This window comes from Delphinapterus leucas, chromosome 15 (genome assembly GCF_059928025.1).
Source record: "Delphinapterus leucas isolate spDelLeu-1000000601 "Yukka" chromosome 15, BTC_Dleu_Yukka2, whole genome shotgun sequence".
Lineage (NCBI taxonomy): Eukaryota > Metazoa > Chordata > Mammalia > Artiodactyla > Monodontidae > Delphinapterus > Delphinapterus leucas.
The window spans coordinates 6,527,257-6,550,656 of NC_143143.1; the positions used below are offsets into that span (position 1 = coordinate 6,527,257).

Sequence of the window (23,400 nt, forward strand, 5' to 3'; positions counted from 1 at the left end):
CCCAGGCCCCCTGCATTGGGAGCAGAGTCTTAGTCACTGGACCACCAGGGAAGTCCCAATCCAGGGGAAAAGACTTTAGCAGAACCTTATCCAGGGCCACACAGTGTGGGTGGCTTATAGCACCAATGCATGTACCCACCAGCTCTGGGGGCTAGGGGGTGCAAGCTAGATTGGAATCTGAGGTGGCCAAGATCACCTCAAGAAAGTGCAGGCTAAACAGTGGCTGCCAAACTATCTTCTGGGGAGTCTTCAATGCTGCTCCCAGAGCTAAGGTTTCTGTGGTAGAGAGCTGTGTTCAGTAGCCTATGATAAACCGTAATGGAAACGAATATTTTTTAAAAAGAGAGAATCTGTATATATATATACATATATATTATATATTATATATATGTATACATACACACACACATGTGTGTACGTATGTATACATAAATACATGAATCACTTTGCTGTACAGCAGTAATTAACACATTGTAAATCAACTGTACTTCAATAAAAAATAAAGTTTCTGTGGTGAAATAAACTTAAGAAATGGTGAATAAATACCCCTCCTAAAGAGTCATATAACACACTAATAAAGACTCAGAGAAACTAAGTAAAATAGGAAACTGACTGGGACACATTTATTCTCAATCCTGTTTGTACATCAGAAGCATCAGAAGAGTTTATTTTTAACCAATACAACAACTGGGTCCCATTCCATACCTGAAGAGATGAGAGACGGTCCAATATCAAGACCCAAAAAAGAGGCAAAAAATTGTTAATCAGATGGGTAGAAGAGAAAAAATTTTTTCTCAGTAAAAGATGCAAGTTCTTTGCAATAATAAGTAGTGATGGAAACCAGAATGTGTCACCCCAAAATATGCCTCTTTGACATAAAAAAGCATTTTGAGCTGAAGGCAATTAAGAGGCAGCAAACCCAGAAACCCTAAAGGCAGTGCCAGAAGAATCTGCAAACACACACTGACCCATTTGTTTCCACACATATATTTACCCTCACACAGTCTGCCACCCTTGGAAGACTAAAACTGCTTACCTTTGTCCTATCACCTCTCCACAATTTTATTGTTCTTTGTCGAAGATACTATGAAAGCCAGAATTCTAAGCCAAGGCTTTGAGTTAGTATTCATTTTATGTTTCTCTTGCATGATGTGTTGCATGTGTTAAACTTTTTCTTGTTAATCTTTCTTTTCGTTAGAGTCCCAGCTGAAAACCTCAGATAAGTAGAGGCAAAGTTTTACCTCCGTTATAGTAGTATAAAGGGAGGCTTATAAAGGCCTTTTCTTTGAGAAAAGAGGAAAAGGTTTGGAATCACTGCCATCAGAAGATGTAAAAAGGAATTTAAGATCAAGCGTGTTTACCAAGCAGCCCAAAGAGCCTACTTGAAGTCAGAGAACAAGTCTTTGTAGCAGAACCAACCAACCTGGTTCAACAGCCCAGAAAGAAAAGTGGAGGAAAGGTACTGATGAGTTTCCCAAGGACTGGAAATTAACAATGTAGGTATTGTCGACAAAAAACTAATCGATCTAAGAAGGAAATGGAAAATTTTATTCGAGCCAAATTTGAGGATTATAATCCAGGAAGAGTATCTGAGAAAGCTCTGAGAACCGTTCCACCCGTTAGAAGTCAAGGCACAGTTATACAAGTTTTTTGAGATGGGGGCTGTACATCAAATGACATATTAATGACAGTTTACATCGGATCTAAGCACCATGTGACCCCTTATCAAGAAGGAAAGTTACCTTTTAGGGAGCTGTCTTGTTGATGCTAGGAGAATGCTGCTCTTTACGGTTGAGCAGGTATTTCTGCTGATGGGGGAGGTTTGGTCGATGCATAATGCAGACACAAGATGCACAGTGCAGGGACAGAGACCAATGGGCAGAGAAAATTTTTTATGTTTAAATTTTTCTTGCCTTGCCATAAAATATGAATATTATTTCACAGTACTGAAGGAAGTCCTGATGGGCAAGTGTGTTAAATTCCGAAGTTCCACAAACTGGGTGGCTTAAAACAACAGAAATTTACTGTCTCACAGTTCTGGAGGCCAGAAGTCTGAAATGAGGGTGTTTGCAGGGCCATGATCCCTCAGAAGCTTCTAGGGGAGGATTCTTCTTTGCCTTTTCCAGCATCTAGCAGCCCCAGGTGTTCATTGGCTTGTGACAGCATAACTCCAGCCTCTCCCATAGCCACCTTCCCTCTGTGTCCTCACATGGCATTTCCGTGTATGTAAGTGTATGTGTGCGTGTACAAAATTCCCTCTAAGGATACTAGTGATATTGGATTAGGTGCCACCCTAATGGCCTCATGTTAATTTCCAGATAAGGTCACATTCACAGCTAGGACTTCAACATATCTTTTTCTCTGGAGGACAGAATTCATTCAACTCATAACAGCAAGTATCTTGGAGAGTTAAGGAGAACTCAGCAGAAATCACTGAATAAGGGGGATTGCTCCAGCTGCAAAGGAAGACAAGCCAGGATGGGCTGGGACACAGGAAGGGGAGGATGGATTAGGGAGGGTGCTGGAAGTTTTGTAAGAAGCTGCCAGAAAGCCTATTGCAAGTCTGGGAGGAGACACATTAAAATGTTAGTGGTGGTGGGATTATCAATAACTTTAATTTTCTTCACGCTTTTTATATGTTCCAAAGTTTCTATAATAAGTACGTGATTTTATAACCAGAGAGAAACATTCATTATTTTTCAAATAACTCTCCAGTAACAGTCACAAACCTCTGAGTGCATACAATCTAGCGCAGGAAGGTAAAGAGAGGAGGACACTCACACAGGGTAAAAACATGTAACAAAATAAAAACCTGAAACAAAGGTGCTGGAGACCACAATCAGCATTCAGTAAGTGCTCACGTAGGTGAGCGTAAGGTGAACGTAGAGTAGAGAAGACCAGGACTTTCCTCTCAGATCTAGATTCAATCCCAACATGCCCATTTGACAGCTGGGCAGGACTGAGCAAATTAATCTCAAGGTTTGTTTTTTCTTTTGTAAAGACAGGATTTTAATTTCCATCTCTGTTGCAAGAGTCACGTGGGAGCATTATGTGAAGAGGTTAGCACAGTGTAAATACCTAACAAGGGTTTCCCAACATTTTCAGGATGACATTAATAACCTTGTGCACACAGTATACGACTCTGACGAATGGAGAGCATAATGAACCCTTGAGGGCAGAGACACGGTCAGGTGAAGAGTAACAACACGGGCAGAGCAGGGGAAGACTGCCTCAATTTTCCAATCCAAGAAGTGAGGAATATCAGTACTTACTGGAAAGAAGAGGAATTACATGACTAAACAGAAAGGGATTCTATAAAGCTGTCAAGTTTCAGGAAGAAAAGTGAGACAGGCCTGTACTGTGAGGTGTCCAAGCTATGCGCCTAGAGCACCGGTTAGGATACGAGACAGGCCTGTACTGTGAGATGTCCAAGCTATGTGCCTATAGCACCGGTTAGGATACTTCAGCCTGCAAGTGACCAGAAGGCAGACTGCCTTATACAATAAAGAAGCAATAATCTCATGTAACAAGAAATTCAGGATTAGGGAAATTCCGACCATTTCACGATGCCAACAAAGACCACATTTCTCCTCCTTTTCCCACGGTTACTGTGCTCCTCTCAGTTCCAGTATACCTACTAACATCAGGAGAGGGGCTGTGTCTTCCCAAACATCTCTTTCTAAAAAGCTAAAAAACTTTCCTCAGAGGCACCCTGGAGAATTTCTCACCCCGCCTCGCTGGCCAGAAGCCCCTCCTATGGGCCTGTGTCTCCCTGAAGCATGTGGAGGGCACATCCTGAGCAGTTCATTTAGGAAGAACCAGAGGAGAAGGAGAAAAAGTGGGCCAAGTGGCTACTGGAAAGATACCCAGCAGGGTCTCCCACATCTGTCTACGCACATGATGTCCAGGGGGGCTGAACAAAATGTGAAGTTGGAATCTGAATGGACAGAATTGAGGGACCACCCAGGATGGATTTATATACGAAGTCAAAGATGAGGGCCAAGGGATGTATGTCCCTGGGCTGGGGCACAAGGCGAAGTTTCTTGGGCAGGAGAGGAACAGCCTCATTTCCCACCAGTTGCTGGTGGGATGACTAAAGATGCTAATGGACTCAACCAAAAAAACGGCCGGAGACGTGAGATAGAAGGACAGGAAAAAGTGTATAGGTGTTCTCCATCCACAGCACTGTAGAATGAGATTTCCCCAGCCCTGTGATCTAGGAAAACTCCCACCCGGTGAAGAGCTGGCTCTAGCTTGGTAGGCCTCACAGAGATGCCTGTCAGGGGCCGATAGCCAGCAGAACTCCAACAAAGAGCCCAGATTCCCATGCGGGGGGACATTGTTGAACTACCAGTAATCCCCATGATGTCCTCCCGACACAACCCCACAGCAACCTCCAGGCTACCTTGGTGCTCAACTTCCCAGTAATGTTTCCCTGAAGTGAAAACGTTTTTTCCCAAAACGCAGGGTAAGTGCTGAAATCTCTCCACAAAGTCTGTGGTCCTCTGAGGATTCCTCCATCCAGCAAAGTAGCTCCACGCTGTAGAAAATAGTGGCCAAGAACTGGCTGATTCTCCATTTTTCACATATCTCCCTTCCTGGGAGAAGACAAGTTTGGGATAAGCAGTGTCCTCAGCTAGATTTACAGCCACTGCAGAGAAAATGAGAGCTGAGATCAATAATGCAAGAGCTTACCACCAACCCTCCTCCAGAAACACCCGTCTGTTCCAGCTTCAGTACCATCCTTCTTCTCCTATCACATATTGTTAGGGATAAGACGACTCATTGTCCTTCAACTGACCATCAGCTGGGCCTAACAGGCCATAGTGTGTGTTAGTGACCTGAAATCTTCATTCCCCTTCTGCTTTCAAAGGCTATGATCTAGAAAATGGGGAGCCCATTATTTCATGGCCCCAAGTCTTCACCACCAGCATAAAATTTGGAGAAACAGTAACAAATACTGCCTTGTTGAATGAGGACCAGAACCAAAGCTGTCGACTGGCTGGTTCTTTGTACAGGAACACACAGATATCATCATTAACAAGGTATCTCTTTACTGATTCCAGCTGTTCACTGGGCATCTCTGCAAGCCCCCAGCAGGTAACTCAAAACCGAATTCAGAGCATCCCAAGTCCCCTTCCACTCTCTTGGGACTAATCCTCCCTCACATGCAGACTTCGTTCTCTATGTTCTCTAAGGTCTAATAATATTAGCTCCACCCAAACACTCACACTTGGAAATCTTAAGGTTATTTGATTCTTCTTTCCCTCTGACCCTCGGTGGCTAATTAATCACCAAGTCCTATCAATTCTACCTCTCAAATATCACTCAGGTTCTTTTCTCCCTCTCCTTTCCCATAGCCATTGTCTTCACTCGGACCTTCTGCATCTTTCACTGTAACCGTGTCTATAACTTCCTCCCTGGCCTGCCTCCAACTTCTCTTCCCTCCCAGACTCTCCATGTCTCCTTAGTTTGCTGAGCGTTGTTTGTGTTTTCTTTTCTTTTGTTTTTTTAATCACAAATGAATGTTAGATTTTTTTTTATTTAGCATCATCATTGGAGTATAATTGCTTTACAATGTTGTGTTAGTTTCTGCTGTATAACAAAGTGAATCAGCTGTACGTATACATATATCCCCATATCCCCTCCCTCTTGCGTCTCCCTCCCACCCCTCTAGGTGGTCACAAAGCACTGAGCTGATCTCCCTGTGCTATGCGGCTGCTTCCCACTAGCTATCTATTTTAAGTTTGGTAGAGTATATATGTCAGTGCCACTCCCTCACTTCGTCCCAGCTTACCCTTCCCCCTCCCCGTGTCCTCAAGTCCTGAATGTTAGATTTTGACAAGGACTTTTTCTGCAACTACTAGGTGATCAAATAGTTTTCCTTTTTTTAATTTGCTAACGTCGTGAATTATATTGACTTTCAAATGTTAAACCAAACCTGCTTTTCTACAATAAACCCCATTTGGTTGTGATGTATTATACATTGTTGAATTCAATTTGCTAAAATTTTCTTTAGAATTTTTCTATGTTCATGAGGGACACTGATCTATAGTTCTCTTATAATGTCTTTGTCTGATTTTACTATCATGGTAATGCAGGCCTCATAGAACAAACTGGGAATAGTCTCTTCAATTTTTTGTTAAGAGTTTACGTAGAATAAATATTTTTTAAATGTTTGGTGAAATCACCAGTGAAGCCATTTGGAAAGGTTTCTAACACGAATTTCTTTAATAGAAATAAGGTTATTCCAGTTATCTATTTTTTCTTGAGTCAGCTTTAGTCATTTGAGTCTTTTACAGACTTTGTCCATTTCATGTATGTTGTCTGATATATCAGCATAAAGTTGTTTGTAATATTCCCTTATTATCCTTTTAATATCTATAGAATTTGTAGTGATGATGCCTCTCTCATTCTTAATACTAGTGATGTATCTGGTCATTCTGCTTAAAGTATATCAATAAAATTGATATTCTCAAAGAAAGAGCTTTTGGTTCCACTAACATTTCTTTTGTTTTCTGTATTCTATTGCAATGACTTATGCTCTGATTTTTATTATTTCCATTCTTCTGTTTTGGGGGGCTTTATTTGCTCTTCTTTTTCTAGTGTCTTAAGGTAGATACTGATGTCACTGATTTAAGAACTTTCTTCTTTTATAATATAGGTGATTAGTGCTATACATTTCCCTGCAAGTGTCGCTTTAGCTGTATCCCACAAATTCTGAAATGCTGTGTTTTCCTTTTCATTCAGTTCAAAGTATCAATACTCTCTACTTCCCTTTTGATTTCACCTTTAATTCACGGGTTATTGAGAAGTGTGTCATTTAGTTTCCTAACATTTGGGGAACTTCCAAGGATTTTTTTTTTAACTGATTTCTAACTCAAATGCATTGGGGTCAGAGAACACACTTTGTATGGCTTGAATCCTTTTGAATACTGAGATATGTCTCATGGCCCACCCTGTTCTACCTTAGAAAATGTTCCATGTACACTCAAAAAGAATATGTACTCTGTCTTTGTTTGGGGCAGTATTCTATAAATAACAGGGTGGTCAAGTTGGTTGACACTGCTATTCAAATTGATAGTGTTATTCAGTCTACTATATCCTTACTGATTTTCTGCCTACTTGTTCTAAAAATTATTTTTAAAAGGTACTGAAAATTCCAGCTATAACTGTGGATTTGCCTGTTTCTCCTGGCAGCTCTATTAATTTTTGCTTAATATATTTTGAAGCTCTGTTATTAGGTGTATAAATGTTTAGAACTGTTATGTCCTCCTGATAAAATGACTCCTTAATCATTAGGACTTGACTTTATCTCTGGTAATAGTCCTTGCTCTGAAATCTTCTTGATATTAATATAACCATTCCAGATTTCCTTTGACTAACGTTAGCATGGTATAGCTTTTCCCATTGTTTTACTTTTAACATATACGGGTCTTTATATTTAATGTGCGTTCCTTGCAGCATATAGTTGGGTCTTGCTTTTTTTATCCAATCCAACCCGTCTGTCCCTTCTGATTAGGACCATTTATACTTAATGTGATTATTAATATGATTAGGTTTGTGTCTATCATCTTGTTATGTTTTCTATTTGTCCTATTCTTTTTTCCTCTTTTTTGCCTTCTTTCTGATTAACCACGTATTCTTATAATTCCACTTCATCTCCTTTGTTGACTTATTAGTTACAACTCTTTTATCTTAGTGATTGCCGTAAGGTTTATAACATACACCTTTAACTTAACAGCCTACCTTCAAGACATAGTATACCACTTCACATATAAGAATTGTATAATAGGGACTTACCTGGTGGTCCAGTGGTTAAGAATCCACCTTCCAAGGCAGGGAACATGGGTTCGATCCCTGGTCGGGGAACTAAGATCCCACGTGCCGCAGGGCAACTAAGCCCGTGCACTGCAACTACTGAGCCCACGTGCTCTAGAGCCCACGCACCACAACTAGAGAGAAGCCTGTTCGCCTCAATGAAGCGCCTGCATGCCGCAATGAAAGATCCTGCATGCTGCACTAAGACCCAACGCAGCCAAATAAATAAATACTTTAAAAAAAAGAACTATATAATGGTATACTTCTAGTTCTCCCCTCCCAACATTCATGCTATTATTGTTGTGCATTTTACTTGTAAATATGTTATAAACTCTATAATATGTTATTTTCTGTCTGTTTAAACAGTCAATTACTGTATTTGTCAGGGTTCTCCAGAGAAATAGAACCAATAAGATGTACGTGTATAGAGAAAGAGATTATAAGGAATTGTTTCATGTGATTATGGTGACTGGCAAGTCCAAATCCACTGTGTGTGACAGAAGGCTTACAACCCAGGGAAAAGTGATGTTCCAGTTCAAAGGCCACACGGCAGGAAGAACCAAAGCTGCAGATGGAGTCCTAGGGCAGTCTGCTGTAGAATTCCCTCTTGTTCAGGGTGAAAAGTCAGCCTTTTGTTCTATTCAGGGCTGCAACTGATTAGATTAGGCCCACCAGCATTATGGAGAGCAATCTGCTTTACTCAAGTTTCCCGGGGTTTTTTTTTTTGTTTTGTTTTTTTTTCGGTACGCGGGCCTCTCACTGTTGTGGCCTCTCTCATTGCGGAGGACAGGCTCTGGACGTGCAGGCTCAGCAGCCATGGCTCACGGGCCCAGCCGCTCCATGGCATGTGGGATCCTCCCGGACCGGGCATGAACCCGTGTCCCCTGCATCAGCAGGCGGACTCTCAACTACTGCGCCACCAGGGAAGCCCAAGTTTCCTGATTTAAATATTAATCTCATCCCAAAACACTCTTACTGTCACAGCAACACCTGAAATAATGTTTGACCAAAAATCTGGGCACCTTGTGCCCCAGTCAAATTAACACATAAATTAGCCATCCCTATTACCTTTTAATGAGATTTAAGTAATGACAGAAGTACATATTTCTTTATGTCATTACCATTTCAGAAGATGTTTTACTCCTTTGTGTAGATCTGACTTCCATCTGGTATCATTTTCCTTCTGCTTAAAGGACTTCCTCTAACATTTCTTGCAGTGTTGGTGTGATAAACTCTTTCTGTTTTTGGATATCAGCAAACATCTTTGTTTCACTTTGTTTTTGAAGGGTATTTTTGCCAGGAATAAAAGTCTGGGTTAACAGTTATTTTCTTTCATTCCTTTAAAGATTTTGTTCACTTGCATTGCTTTCAATGAGTAATGTGATGTCATCTTTATCTTTGTTCCACTGTAACATGTCCTTTTCAACTTGTTGCATTTAAAATTTTCTCTTTATCACTGGTTTTGGTGTAGTTTTCATTATGCTTAGGATTTGCTGAGTTTCTTGGATCTGTGTACTTATAATTTTCATCAACTTTGGGAAGTTGTCGGTCATTATTTCTTCAAATGTTTTTTCTGTCTCATCCCCATCCCACTCCTCTCCCTGAGGGGTACCAATGACCAGACACAAGGCTGCATGAAAATGACCCACAGCTCACTGATGCTATTTTCATTTTTTAAGTTTTTTTCTCTGTGTGTTTCATTTTGCATAGTTTCCACTGCTCTATCTTTTCAAGTTCACTAAGCTTTTCTTCTGCAATGACCCATTAACCCCAACCAGCTTGTTCTTCATCTCAGTTACAGTAGTTTTCATCTCTAGAAGTCTGTCTGGGATTTTTTTATATCTTCCATGTCCCCATATGCCTCTTTACAAAATAGTTACAATAACTGTATTAATGTTCTTCTATGCTTATTCTAGCGTCCAGGTAAATCCTGGATCAGTTTCAATTGATTATTCTCCTCATCATGGGTCATGTTTTCCTATCTTTTTGCCTGCCTAGTAATCTTTGATTGGATGCCAGGCATTGTGGTTTTACATCGTTGGGTACTCATTTTTTAAAATTCCTATCCATCTTGTTGAGCTTTGTTCTGGGATGCAGTTACTTGGAAATAATTTCATCCTTTTGAGTCTTATTTCATGATTTGTAAAGTGGGTCCAAAGCAGTGCTCAGTGTAGGGTTAATTATTCCCCACTAATGAGGCAAGATTTTCCTGAGTACTCTACCCAGTGCCCCACGAATTAAGAGTTTTCCAGAGGCTGGTAGGAACAGGCATTGTTCCTGGCCCTGTGTGAGCACCAGGAACTGTTTCTTCTACTCATTTTGGAAATTTCCTCCCTCAAACTCGGTTAGTTCTTCACAAGCATGTACTGATCAGCATTCTGCTGAATGTTCACGGCGTGTCTCTGTAGATCACCTGGGTTCTCTCTCTGTCCAGCTCTCTCCTCTCCAGTACTCTGTCCAGTGCTCTGTAAACGCTCACTGCTTTGTTCTCCCTGGACTCTCAGCTCCACTCCTCAACTCAGGAAGTCCACCTGGCTCCACCTCTGTTACCCTCTCTGAGGTGGGCTGGAAACTCTCTCAAGGCTGTAGGCTGGGGCCATCATAGAGCGCACCTCATTTGTTTCACATTTCCCATGGATCACTGGCCTTCACTGCCTGAGGTCCAGTGTTTTAAAAACTGCTGCTTTATGTATTGTCTGTTTGGGGTTTTTTTTTTTTTTGGTCAACTAAGTTTCAGGAGTAAATCCAGTCCCTGTTACTGCATTTTAGCTGGAAGCAGACATCCACAACATGATTCTTAATCAGGTACATGCACATGAGAATTGAGTGCATACCTTTACATCACGTACATGCCTTGGTACTTCCCTGGAGATCTAATAAGTTTATCTTCAGTCTTTCCTACACTCATCTTCTCAAACTCAATTCCTGCCTTTCCCCATATGCACCTTATGGTTGAGTCACATCAGATACCCTCTCCTCCATTTTCTCCACACCTTAGCTCATGCTGCTGCCTCTGCCTGGAACAGGATTCCCTCATTTTCCACTTGGCAAACTGCTACTCATCCTTCAAATTCCCAAACAACTGTCATCACCTCTGCTGTGAAAACTTTCCCACTTCACCCCCAACAGAGGTCTTCCTCTAGTTTTGCAGTATTTTATTCATACCACTGATAAACACTGGATCCCACTGTATTAGAGTAAAGTGATATGTGTCTGTCTCTCCAATTTGTAAGCAAATAGGTCTTTTTCTTTTTGTATCACAAGTACCCTGTAACACACAGTATGTGTTAAATGGATGTTTCTTGAATGAAGCATATATCCATTTATTCCTAAGTACTTATTACCATTTTCCTGACCCTCCTGTCAGCTGCATGCTCTGTTTTCTCTTTCCTTTCCAGACTTCTCTCGTTCATTCTCTGAGCTCCAACTCCCAGAAATTCTGCTCACCTTGAAATCGCTTCAGCATTTCCTTCATCATTGGTAGCCGGCACACAGTCTTCACCTTTAGAACTTCAAAGGAATAGTTCACATCCTGGTTCTCACACCTAAGAGAAGTGCAGAAGGCTGCTCTGCTTAGGAGACAACTAGGACACCCAAGACCCCCAACTCCCAACTGAAGGTTCAAATCCCAGAGCTCAGACTACTTCTCTCCCATTCCTCCCGGCCAAAGTGAACAGTGGAACTCCTCCCCGACAACCCCCTCACGTCAACGTCCACACTCATCTATGGAGCCCAGGCCTCATTTCCCCTCTGCTTGGCCTGTATCTTTACCATTCTACTCAAGCCCCCATAAGAAGGCAAGAGTTTGTACCTGGTCAACACATCTTTTGGATTCTGTGAAGAGAAGAAAGAAATAAGTTATGTACCTTCCCCTAGAGATCTGTTACTCAACTTTGTGAGCAGGTATTTTTCTGTCAGTTGCTTTTATTAACGTCACATATGCTCTCATGCTGTCAAACCCAATGCATTAACACAATGTAGTCTTTGTTTCATGTGACCCCTCTGAACTATTTAACAGTGTTGACCAGTCCTTTCCTTGAAGCCCTCCTCTTTCTCCTTTGGCACTATGACATTAGCTCTCTCCTGGCTTTTTGCTTACTTCTCCGTCTACACTCTTTCAATCACAGACAAATGTTAGTGAGGATGTGGTGGGAATATAAAATGGAAAAAGGTAGTTTGGAAAAAGGCAGTTTCTTTAAAATTTGAATATAAATATAGCATACAGCCTAGCACAGAGAGAAATGAAAACATATGTCCACACAAAGAATGACAGACAAATGTTAAAGCAGCATCCTTCCTAATAACCAAAAGGTGGTAACAACCCAAATGTCCATCAACTGGTGAACAGATATAAAAATGTGGTATATTCTACAATGGAATACTATTCTGGAATTTAAAAAAGGGATGCAAATACAATACTAATATATGCTACAACATGAATGAACCTCAAAAACATTACACTAAATGAAAGAATCCATATACAAAAGAAATGTGTTATTTCAAAGATTCTGCTATAGTATATCTTTAGATACGAAATTGGAACTTCACTGCTCAGTCAAATTGTAAAAGTTCTAGACAGTTCTTGGAATCTAAGTATCTCATATTACCTGAGCTCATCAGGCCTAAATTTCACATTAATTTCCTTTGAAAGATGAATCTTTGACTCTTTAATTGTATAATAAAAATAATAACACAACAGCAACACAGAGAAAACATGTCTTCTACTAAACCCACTCACCAGGAAGGACATTCAGTTCTAAAGGCAAGAGGGAGTTCAGTTAGGGAGGTTAAATAACAACTCTGTAAAGACAAAGACTACGCCCTTCCCTGCCGGTCTCACCTGGAGCAGCTCCAGGGTGGAGCTCTGGCTCTTCTCCCCCACCTCGAAGATGAGCTTCTTCATGGAAGTGATCATTTGATTGAGCCTTAATGTGTTCTCATTCTGTTTCTTCTTTGTCTCTTCTTCTTCTTGGCTCAGTCTCTTAATAAACAATTGCTCTTCTTCAGCCAGGAAGACGTGCAGCTTTGCAAACTCCGCACTGACTCTCGTTCGCTTATTCTTCATCTTCTCCTATAGCCACAGGGGACTGGCTCAGTCCTTGTTCTGCCTGGTCCTTCCTCCTAAATTCCTTGCACATGACTCCCTAACAACCCATGATCCTTCCATCCAAATCACCTCCTCCAGAAAAGTTCCTGCCCAGCCCCTACAAATTTCCCCTACTCCTTTCTTTACACGTACTTGATATCTTTGTACTAGTCTATATAGTATTAGTTCATTCTTTGTAACATCTGAGTCTCTGCTATGATAGCAATGCCTTGTCTGTACACTTTTTAAACTAAAATGCACTTGCACATCTATTATTTAATTTAGCCCTCAGATCACCTACCATTTAGTTAAATCTTAGATGTGCATATGTGCGCCCACATCATGCCTCCCAACTAGACTAGCATCTCTGGAAGCAAAGTCCATTTGCTTTCCACAGTGCCACAGACCCAAATCAACTCCAGTGTAGGAAGCCAACCTAGGGAGAAAGCAGGAAGGAAAGGAACACTACCCTTGAGATATGAGGATGAAGTGTGTGGAACTCATGTTGCCCAAAGACACAGGTCAGTAGAGGTAGATTCTTCCTGTTCTATCACCTTATGTGAAAGGGGCCTAACAACTGGTGAGATCCACAAGCTCTTCCCAGCGAAAGCCCTTGAGCGGCCTCAGACTGAAAGGACTCAAGGGCAAGAAATACCCAACCAACTTCTGCTCTTACCTTCCACTCTGCAGCATTCTTCACTTCCATGTCCTGTAAATGCATGGCTTTATTCATCTTGGCTGTCAGACTATGTTGAGTCTTCAGAAGTTTTTCCTGTCAGCAGAAACACGCATAAGTAAGAAATCATCTCTCCCAGCATCTTCCTTGTTCAAGAGCTAAAAGTCACCTAATTCAAACAGGGGATGAGATTGAGAAAATGCTGAAGATGACTTCAGGCTAATGCATAAGAATTATTCTGGGGCTTCCCTGGTGGCGCTGTGGTTGAGAGTCCGCCTGCCAATGCAGGGGACACGGGTTCGTGCCCCGGTCCGGGAAGATCCCACGTGCCGCGGAGCGGCTGGGCCCGTGAGCCATGGCCGCTGAGCCTGTGTTCCACAACGGGAGAGGCCACAACAGTGAGAGGCCCGCATACCGCAAAAAAAAAAAATTATTCTGGTCTAAAATCATCATAATGCAATATAGAGTATGCCTATTAAATAGACAAAAATTTAAAATTGTTAGAAGATTAATAAATGCCTAGTCCTGGCAAGGGAAAAGGCCTCTGGCACCATAATAGTAGGAGAGTGAAGGTCCCATCTTTTTGAAGAGCAACTGGCAGGATTTAACAAAATTTAAAATATGCATAATCCTATTTTTAATAATATCCAACAAAATATTAGCAAAAATAATATGTATAGGAATGTTAACTGCAGCATAATTCACTACCCATCAATGTGAAATCATTAAATTATGGTATATTGATACTCTACATCAATTTCAGGTAGCTCTCTATAGGATTCCGTTTTGAAAAGAACAAATATACATGTGTCTGTGCAAGTGTGTGCGTTTGTATCTGAACAGAGGGAAAATCCGGAAGGGTATATACCTAAGTATTATTAACACTGCTTATCTCTGGGGAATAGGAATGGCTTGAAAGTTGGAGGGGGAGGACTAGAAATTTTATAAATCTCTGTTTTGTTTGAATTTCTACAAGAGGCACATATTCTTTTTATAATTAGAAAAAAACAAATAAGCTATTAAAAAAATTGAGTCGATCAGAAGGAACACAGTGGGCTGCAGAGGGGAAGCACCTAACAGCAGAATCTCAGGGATGACCTTAGAGACAGAGGCAGACAGGTTAGAGACACGCACAAATCACTGTCAAATCTGATGTACGTGTGAAGGCTGTCATGAGATAAATAGCTCCTTTGAATGTGACCAAGATTTTTTTTTAAGCTTTCAAATATATTTGAAATAGAACTTTTCAGTTTTTAAAAGCCCTTAACAATTTTCAGTATGTATGAATTTTCCTGTTTCATTACCTAAGCTTTTTTGTATCTTGCCACAGTTGGGCTCTTATAGTGGTCCCCTGAGTAAACTTGGTAACGTTCTGGGAGCAGAAAACTTCTTCGCTGCAATAACAGAAACTGCCACGAGGTGGCAGGACGGCAACACAAGCATTTCAAAGCTGGGTAGACGTACCAAAGTTTAAAAATCACTCTCTTCATTTAACATCAGACAATTGTGTGTATATAAAACTATAATAAAAGAGCAGACATTTATAGAATGAAGACATTTGCTGACTTGTGATCATGTAGTTCAAACGACATGAAACTTCAAATCAGGTCTGAGTTTCAGTCTAGACCTTCACAAACTAGCTATGGATCTGTGGTCAAGTCAGCCTCACACATTTTTCTGGGCCACAGCTGCCTTACCTAGAAGATGAAGACAACGAGACTAGATGGTCTTTTCTTAAACACCGTCCCAGCACTTAGGTTCTGTGAATTTCAGTCACTGTAACCTCTGTATCCAACCCAAGCAGGGAGGTCTACCTCCAAAATACATATCAAATCTGCCTATCTGCCGTCCCCAGCCACCTCCTAGTTCAAGTCACCTCCTGTCTACACAACTACAATAACCTCATGACTGGGCTCCCTACTTCCAATCTTGTCCTTCTCTTATCCAGCGTCCACAGAGAAGCCAGCATAATCTTCTAAAGAGCAGTCAGATCATGTCAGTCCCCTGCTTAAGATTCTCCATTGGTCTCCCACATCACTAAGAAAATTCAAACACCTTGCGGTCCGACATAACCCCCCTCTTGTCTGCATCTCCCAGCTCGTGCTGCTTTCCCCCTTGCTCGTGATGCTCCAGGTGTATAGGTCTTTCAGTTCCATTGATAGGTCCTGCCCTTCCCAGCCCAGCCTCAGGGTCTTTGAATTTGCTATCCGCTGCCTGGGATGTTCTTCCCACAGTTCCTCGGATGGCTGATTCCTCATCCATCACGTCTCAACTGAAATGTCATCTCCTCAGAGGAGGCTACCGCGTTCCCTTATTAAAGCCCGTGTCGCTTCTCTGGCACGGCACTATCTTTCTTTCACAGCACATATCATCATCTGTGGTCATTTACTGGTCCATGGTGTGCCTCTCACCCCACCCCAGCCAGACTGTAAGCCCCACGGTCTTTTCACCACTGTTTGCCCAGTGCTGAGTCTGGTACTGTAGTACAGCAAGTGACACAGAACAGGTGGTTCAAGAAATACTGAGTATCTGTTAAATGAGTTAATAGCAATGAAGGGATTAGCTCCCAGAGTCACAGACTAAACATTGGCTTGAGGGAAAGAAGAGCTGGAAGCCTTTTCCAGGCAGAGTTTGCTCCCTGAAGCTTCGGACGCTATTCTCTTTCTCTGTTCTCTTTTTCTCTCCAACCACCAATGACTCCATTAAAGACAACTTCTGCTCTGAAAGATTTTTTGGAGATTCCCTCTGTGAAGATACTAAGATGTAGGTCTATCCTATCCTCTATCCTATCTGTACACTAGAATCTCCTAGTGAATTTTTAAACAATGCTGATGCCAAGGGCCCCGCCAACTGAATCAAACACTCCCGGGGCTTGGGGGGTAGTATTGCTTAAAAGTGCTTCCAGGTGTATCCTGAGCCACTGGTGGGGCCCAAGAGGGTGAGCAGAGTGGACTAGGAATTCATCAAAGCAGGTTTCCTGGATGCAGTACTCAGGGGCTCAGATCCTCAGAGAAAGCATCTAGCACACTGTCTGCAGGGCTCAGGTGTGGGCATAGGATGGGGGATATTTTCCATGGATTTAGGGAACTCCAAACTTTTAAGTCACAGTGCACCCACCTGAGTATGTGCTTGCAATAGGATGGTGGAAACAGAACTGCTCCACCCAAGAGCAACTTAATGTTTTTCTAGCTAACCTGGGGTGGTGTGGAGGTGGATAAACTGAGCAGCGATGAAGCAGAGAAGGGTGCAGAAAAGGACAGACAACGGGCAACTGTGCCTAATGACCTGACTCCGGAACACCTGGCCAGTCAACTCCATGACATTCAACCCTCCCCAGCGTTACTCTCACCCACGCCCTACCTGTTGGCCCGTTTTAGTTTAATCCTGAAATCCCACCTCTTCCGATTAGTCTTCTCAGTTAGATTAGCTGTAGCAGAGTGACAAGTGACATGGACTATAGGAATTAGAGGAACTCAGTCCAAGCTTAGCCACTTCCTAGCTTCTGTGACCTTGGGTAAGTGGTCTCACATCTCTGGGCCTCAGCTGCCTCATCTACAAAATGGGGAAAACAGAATCCATCCAACAGGGCTGCTATGGAAATTTAAAAATTACTATACGAAAAATGCTTAGAACCGTCAGTGATGCATAAGTAATCAACACCTGATAGCTATCATTAATATTATGGTTATTGCCAAAGGTTGAAGCTTTAAGGGTTATTTTCCCCTTTCATACCTAACCACTTACACTTGCCTCAGCCCTCCCCCATAAATTTTTTTTGGGGGGTCTTTTGGGGGTTTTTTTTCGGCCGTGCAGTGTAGCATGAGGGATCTTAGTTCCCAGACCAGAGATCGAACCCACGCCCCCTTCAGTGGAAGCGCGGAGTCTTAACCACTAGATCGCCAGGGAAGTCCCATATATTTTCTCTTCCATTTCTCTGATGGGTCCTTTCAATCTCTTTTGCTGGCTACTAAGCATTGGTGTTTCCCAAGCTTCTCTTCATGCCCCTCTTTTTTTTTACCTTTTATGTGGTCCCTCCCGGAAAATCTAATCAGCTTTTACTTCTTCAAAGACTTCAAGGGTAGGCTGATGATTCTAATCTAAAATACTGTGTTTCTAGCTTCCTATGCCCCCTGCCTCTTGTCCCTCTTCCTTGGACTTCCTGTCACAGTTACTTTACTCTCAACATGTCCCAAATAAGCACCAGATATCCAGACTGCCGTCCTAGACTCCTCTCTCTCCCCGACCCATCAGATCCCATTAGTCATTCAGCTCCAGCTCATCGTAACTCCATGCCCTCCTCTTCTCCATCACCCCTGCCCTGCACTAATTCAGGCCCTTACTACCTCTTGCTTGAAGTGGTGCAACAGCATTCCAATTGGTCTCCATTCATCCCCGTGGATGCCACAATGCGCTTTCTAAAACAAAAGAACTGATCGTGTCATCTCCTGCCTTAAAATCCTTCAATGATCCCCATTCCCTGGAAGAGAAAGCTCAGTCTTCTCAGTATGGTCAACAAGATCCCGCACAACATGAACCCTGCCTCTGTCTTCAGCCTCAACTCCCACCATCCTCCCTGCCATGCACTACCCTCCTGAAGCACAGAGCGACCTCTGGTCTTCTTATTTATCACATGCTGTTCCACGTTGCCACACTACTGAATATGCTGTTCCCTTGGCCTGAATATCCTCTCCCCTGCCTTGCTGTACTCATCCGTCAAGGGTGGACGCATGTTCCACTCCCCTGTGAAGGCGATCCTCACTCCTGTCTGATCGCTCTAACCTCAGACCTTCTGTGTGTTGGTACAAACGTCAATAACTCTCACACACACTGAGATTACAGGACTACATGCTTATGCCCCATACAAGACAAGGCCCATGTCTTTCTCATCAATTTACGTCCAGATTCTAGAACAATGACTAGCATACAGGAAGCACCGATAAAGGTTACTGAATAAAAAAATGAATGTACACTTTCTAGTCTAACTTTGCATCTGTTTCCTGTTTGTAGTCAGCTGATAAAACTGTACAGCATTTCACAGTTTACAGTACACTTTAACTTGTATCATTAAATTCATGTTTTCAACAAGTACTTACTAGATACCAATTCAGATGGAGACCACCGGAGTGACACCGTCAGTAATGGAAGGGGGTGGGGCTACTCTGGAAAGGATGATCAAGGAAGGTCTTCAAGCTAAAGTCTAAAAGGATCTAAAGGATGGAAGGTATGAGTAGAGAGTGAACAGGCTTGAAACAAAAGCAAGAAGGCCAGTGTGGCTGGACCAGAACATGATAAACCGATTTATTTGACTGAAGCTTCTTAACCCATAAGATAAGGCATAACAGATAATCTCCAAATTCAAACATTAAGTGATTTTCCCAATTGATGAAGGAAGCTAGTAAAATCCAGACTCATCCCTACAAGCCAGGTTTTTCCCAAATCATTAGTTGTCTATGACATCTGTAGGTATAAACCCGTACTGTCCAATACAGCATCCATTAGCCATGTGAGCTCCTGAAATGTGGATAGTCCGAACTGATGTGTGTAAATGTAAAGTACACAGATTTCAAAGACTATCATGAAAAAAAAAAGGTAAAATATCTCATTGATAATTTTTTATATCAATCAATGTTGAATGAATGTTCATTGCAGCCCTATTTACAACAGCCAGAGCATGGAAGCAACCTAAATGTCCATCAACAGAGGAATGGACAAAGATGTGGTACATACGTACAATGGACTATTACTCAGCCATAAAAAGGAACTTGCAGAGGCGTGGATGGACCTAGAGACTGACATACAGAGTGAAGTAAGTCAGAAAGAAAAAAATAAGTATCGTATATTATTGCATATATGTGGAATCTAGAAAAATAGTATAGATGAACTTATTTTCGAAGCAGAAATAGAGGCACAGACGTAGAGAACAAACGTATGGATACCAAGAGGGGAAGGGGGGTGGGATGAACTGAGAGATTGGAAATGACATATATACACTACTATGTATAAAATAGATAACTAATGAGAACCTACTGTACAGCACAGGGAACTCTACTCGGTGCTCTGTGGTGACCTAAATGGGAAAGAAAGCCAAAAAAGAGGGGACAGATGTATCCATATAGCTGATTCACTTTGCTGTACAGCAGAACCTAACACAACATTGTAAAGCAACTATACTCCAAAATGTATATGCGAAATCACACTATCTGTGCCCATCCAAGTCAGAGAACAGCTGTAAGAACCTGAGTTCTCCATTTTCTGATTATATTTTGTTTCATTTTCACAATAAAGAGGAAACAGAATGAGCTTTAAGAAAAAAAATCAATGTTGAATGATATTTTTGATAACTGGGTTAAATAAATTATTAAAATTAACATCACCTGTTTCTTTTTACCACTAGAAAAAATTTTAATAACATATGTGGCTCGTATTTTTGTTTCTATTGGACAGCACTGGTGTATAACCTCCAGGATAACCGTCTTAAACTAGAAGCTCCCGGAAGCCAGTCCCTTGAAAATTCTGCGGTGATGACTGAGCCTTGCACCGGCCCTCCCAATCCCAGTTTTAACTCCAGCTCTGAGATCCGTGAGTAGCTTAACTTTTCTGAGCCTGGTGGGGACAGGATGGGGGTTCATGCTTCCAACGTGAACAGTAAACGTTCCCAGGCAATACCGGCAGCCCCGTAAGGGCCGGCTCACCCGGTAGCTCGCGAAGGCCTCGTCGACGGGGGCCATGGTGTGGGCCTGGTGCTCCTGGGACTCCCTGCACACCAAGCACACGAGCCGCTGATCGTCCTCGCAGAAGAGCCGCAGCGGCTCCCAATGGCGGCCGCATAAGCCGTGGGGCGCGGGGCCCAGGCGCCGGCGACGCATCCTCTCCGTCAGCCTGGCCAGGGCCCAGTTGGGCCGCATCGCAGCGGGCGCCGACGGCTGCCGGCACTCGGGGCAGGGAACCGGGCTGCCGCTCTGCGCCCAGCTGCGGCGCAGGCAGCCGCGGCAGAAGTTGTGGCCGCACTCGATGGACACCGGGTCCTCGAAATAGTCCAGGCAGATGGAGCAGGTCAGCTCCTCCTGGAAGTCCTCGGCCTCCATGCTGCTCCTCGGACCCAGAGCCGGAGTCGTGGTTGGATGAGAGGTCTGCAGGCTGCGAGAGGTGGCCTTTGGACCCACGGCCACCGCCTCCGGCGGGAGGGAAAAGTGCAGCCTCTTCCGGGGTTCGGCACCCAGCGGAGCCGCGCAACCGCCGGGCGGCGGCCCTTTCCCACGCGTACTGAGGGCGCCAACCGCGCGAACCTCCGGGTTTCCTCGCGAGGGCTGCGCGCTAGGCGTGACGGGACTGCGGGCTGCAGCTGGACGAACAGTAGAGATGCGGAAGTCCCCCAAGAAGCCTAGAGAGGCCTCAAGGAGCCCTTAGTTAGGGGGACGCGCCGGAATGCGACGACTGCGCAGCTGCAGCAGCTGCTGGTGAAGCAAAAGGGTCAGGTGCTCCTTAACTTCGTCTGGCCTTCAGGTTTGCGGGGTGAGGTCAATGTTCGCCGTCCGCTCCGGAAGATTTAGGCTCTGGAGTCCTAGGCGAGCTGCTGCCCAGAAGGGCGTTCCAGGCGGGCAGCAGCCTAGCGGCAGAAGGGTCAGAAGAGCGAGGCGCATCTGTGCGGCCGGGCCTGGAGTGCGGTTAAGGAGGCGCCGTGCCCCGTAGGCTGGCTCTTCTTGAAGTCTCTCCTTTTTCTTTCAGCCTCATTCTCCAGGAGAGGAAGCCGTTCTTGTCCTCCAACCCCAAGGTCTAGTTGAGTTTCTAGAAAGGCAGGATTTCTGGCTCCCCACACGAAGCCCACCAACTCGAAGCCCACAAGCTCTCCTGGAGTTCGAGGATTCAGGCGAACTGGAGAGCCAGTTTTCTACGAGGCGACCAGGGAAGGGAGTGTTTAGCCCCACGACCTAGTGGGGAGCTGTCTGATCACTCTGCACTCTGATTTCCCTCTGTTTCTTCCCCAGCACAAGAGACACACCAGGTGGAGGAAGCCCATTCTTAGAGCAGGGGCCTCACTCACCCAGTGCAGATAGAGGGTCTAATAATTAAGTTAGGGGAAAGAATCTAGGGTTAGATGGTCTCCCCAGGTTTGAGACTTCCCACCAGTATTTTAGGTGATTCAGTGCGGAGGACTGTGGGCTAAAGGATGCTCTAAGCCAGCTCTGGGTGATCTGCTATGAGCGGCTGTCATCCTATATGCTAGGAAGGAGCAGATCCTGTAGCTGCTGGTGCTGGAGCAGTTCCTGACCGTCCTACCTGAGAAGGTCAACACCAGGTTGTGAGAGCAGTACCTGGAGAGTGGAGCTGAAGCTGTAGTTTTTCTGAGGGCATTGTGAAAAAACTTATAGCATCGGGAGAGTGGTGGGAAGGAAATCAGGTGTTTTAAGTTAAGATTCAGAAGCACAGATGCATTGCTTTTTGGTACCCAACTTGAAGATGGCAACCGTTTTGCTATCCCAAGGCACATCCATTGAGGTTTTCAACAAGCAGTGTGCTTGCCTGTTTCAGGGAATTATCTGTTCCTCATCAGTGGATTTTTGAGCTTGTGTTTCTGAGGTGCTTGGTTTTTTATTCTTCCCTCTATTCCTTTTCTTATGAAAGAAATTTTTAATTCTTCCTGTGTCCCAAAATCAGATACCACCTTTCCTGTAATATGCTCTGTAAGTGGTCACTGAATGTATGATTAAATGATTTGGAAAGGGGGTTCCTGAGATCACTATTTTGGGGTTTTGGTGAAAGTTCCACCGAATGTCTTTAAATGTTAACAACAGATAGCTGCGTTTTCCTTGTAAATTGGAATACTATCTTGAGAAGGAATCTGAGGGCATTCCCTGGCAGTCCAGTGGTTAGGACTCTGTGCTACTACTGCAGGGGACCCGGGTTCAATCCCTGGTCCCTGGTTGGGGGAACTAAGAGCCCACGTCTCGCAAGCCACACGGTGCGGCCAAAAGAGAAAAAAAAAAAAGAGAGAGAGAGAAGGAATCTTGAGTCTTAAATATGGACCAAGCAGAATGAGGTGCTCTTATCAGTTACTGATGTTTGCCATGAGTATCTGTGGTGTGAGTGTCTTTGTATCTGTATGTCTGCCTTTGTATTGAACTATATCTCCTTAATGTCTTTGTGTCTTCAATCCTGCCACGCTCCTGAAATGAACATCCTGCTTTACTGAAAATATTGAGGCTCCCTGATTTACAATTTTATTCATATGGAATTCCAGGGGATCCCAATTGGCCAAACAATCTTGAAAAAGAAGAACAAACTAGGGGTACTCACACTTCCCAATTTCAAACGTTATTACAAAGCTGCAGCAATCAAAACATGGTACTGCTATAAGGATAGACACGTAGATCAATGGAATCGAATTGAGAGTACAAAAACAATGCCATACATCTACAAGCAGTTGATTTTCAACAGTGGTGCCAAAACCATTATATGTAGGGAAAATAGGCCTTTCAACAAATGGTGCTGGGACAACTGGATATCTCCATGCAAAAGAATGAAGTTGGACCCTTATCTCATACCATATACAAAAATTAATTCAAAATCAAAGACCTAAATGTAAAGCTAAAACTATAAAATTTTTAGAAGGAAACATAGGTCTAATCTTCATAGTCATGGATTAGGCAATGGTTTCTTAACTATAACACCAAAATCATAAGCAACAAAAGAAAAAATTGATAAACTGGATTTCATCAAAATTAAAACCTTTTGTGCATCAAAGGACACTCAATAAAGTGAAAGACCACCCACTGAATGGGAGAAAATATTTGGAATATCAGATCCTTAAGTCTGATAA

At 43.2% G+C, this 23,400-nt stretch overlaps 1 protein-coding gene across 2 annotated transcripts; it reads right to left on the reverse strand.

Annotated features, from left to right (window-relative positions):
• Nucleotides 1-596: 596 nt before the first annotated feature.
• TRIM4 (tripartite motif containing 4) lies at nucleotides 597-20,890 on the reverse strand. 2 transcript variants are annotated; one of them, XM_022587833.3, is made up of 7 exons: nucleotides 20,276-20,790; nucleotides 17,927-17,998; nucleotides 13,584-13,679; nucleotides 12,662-12,892; nucleotides 11,633-11,655; nucleotides 11,269-11,366; nucleotides 597-4,651 (listed from the first exon to the last, which is right to left on the reverse strand). In XM_022587833.3, exons 1-7 carry the CDS (start codon nucleotides 20,666-20,668, stop codon nucleotides 4,065-4,067), a joined length of 1,500 nt encoding a protein of 499 aa, XP_022443541.2. In that variant the 5' UTR covers nucleotides 20,669-20,790; the 3' UTR covers nucleotides 597-4,064. The 2 variants fall into 2 exon arrangements, with proteins under 2 accessions (XP_022443541.2, XP_022443540.2); XM_022587832.2 differs by lacking the exon at nucleotides 17,927-17,998 and having other exon boundaries at nucleotides 20,276-20,890.
• Between the last annotated feature and the right edge of the window lie 2,510 nt (nucleotides 20,891-23,400).

Bases quoted from the DNA above. Each gene is read 5' to 3' on its own strand.
- TRIM4 (XM_022587833.3), bottom strand. From the start codon at position 20,668: ATGGAGGCCGAGGACTTCCAGGAGGAGCTGACCTGCTCCATCTGCCTG. The intron at 17,999-20,275 runs GTGAGCCGGCCC...CTTTTGTTTTAG, and splicing joins AGGCCTTCGCGAGCTACCGG to AAAGCGCATTGTGGCATCCA. The intron at 13,680-17,926 runs GTAGTAAGGGCC...TTCTGCTGACAG, and splicing joins TGCACCACTTCAAGCAAGAG to GAAAAACTTCTGAAGACTCA.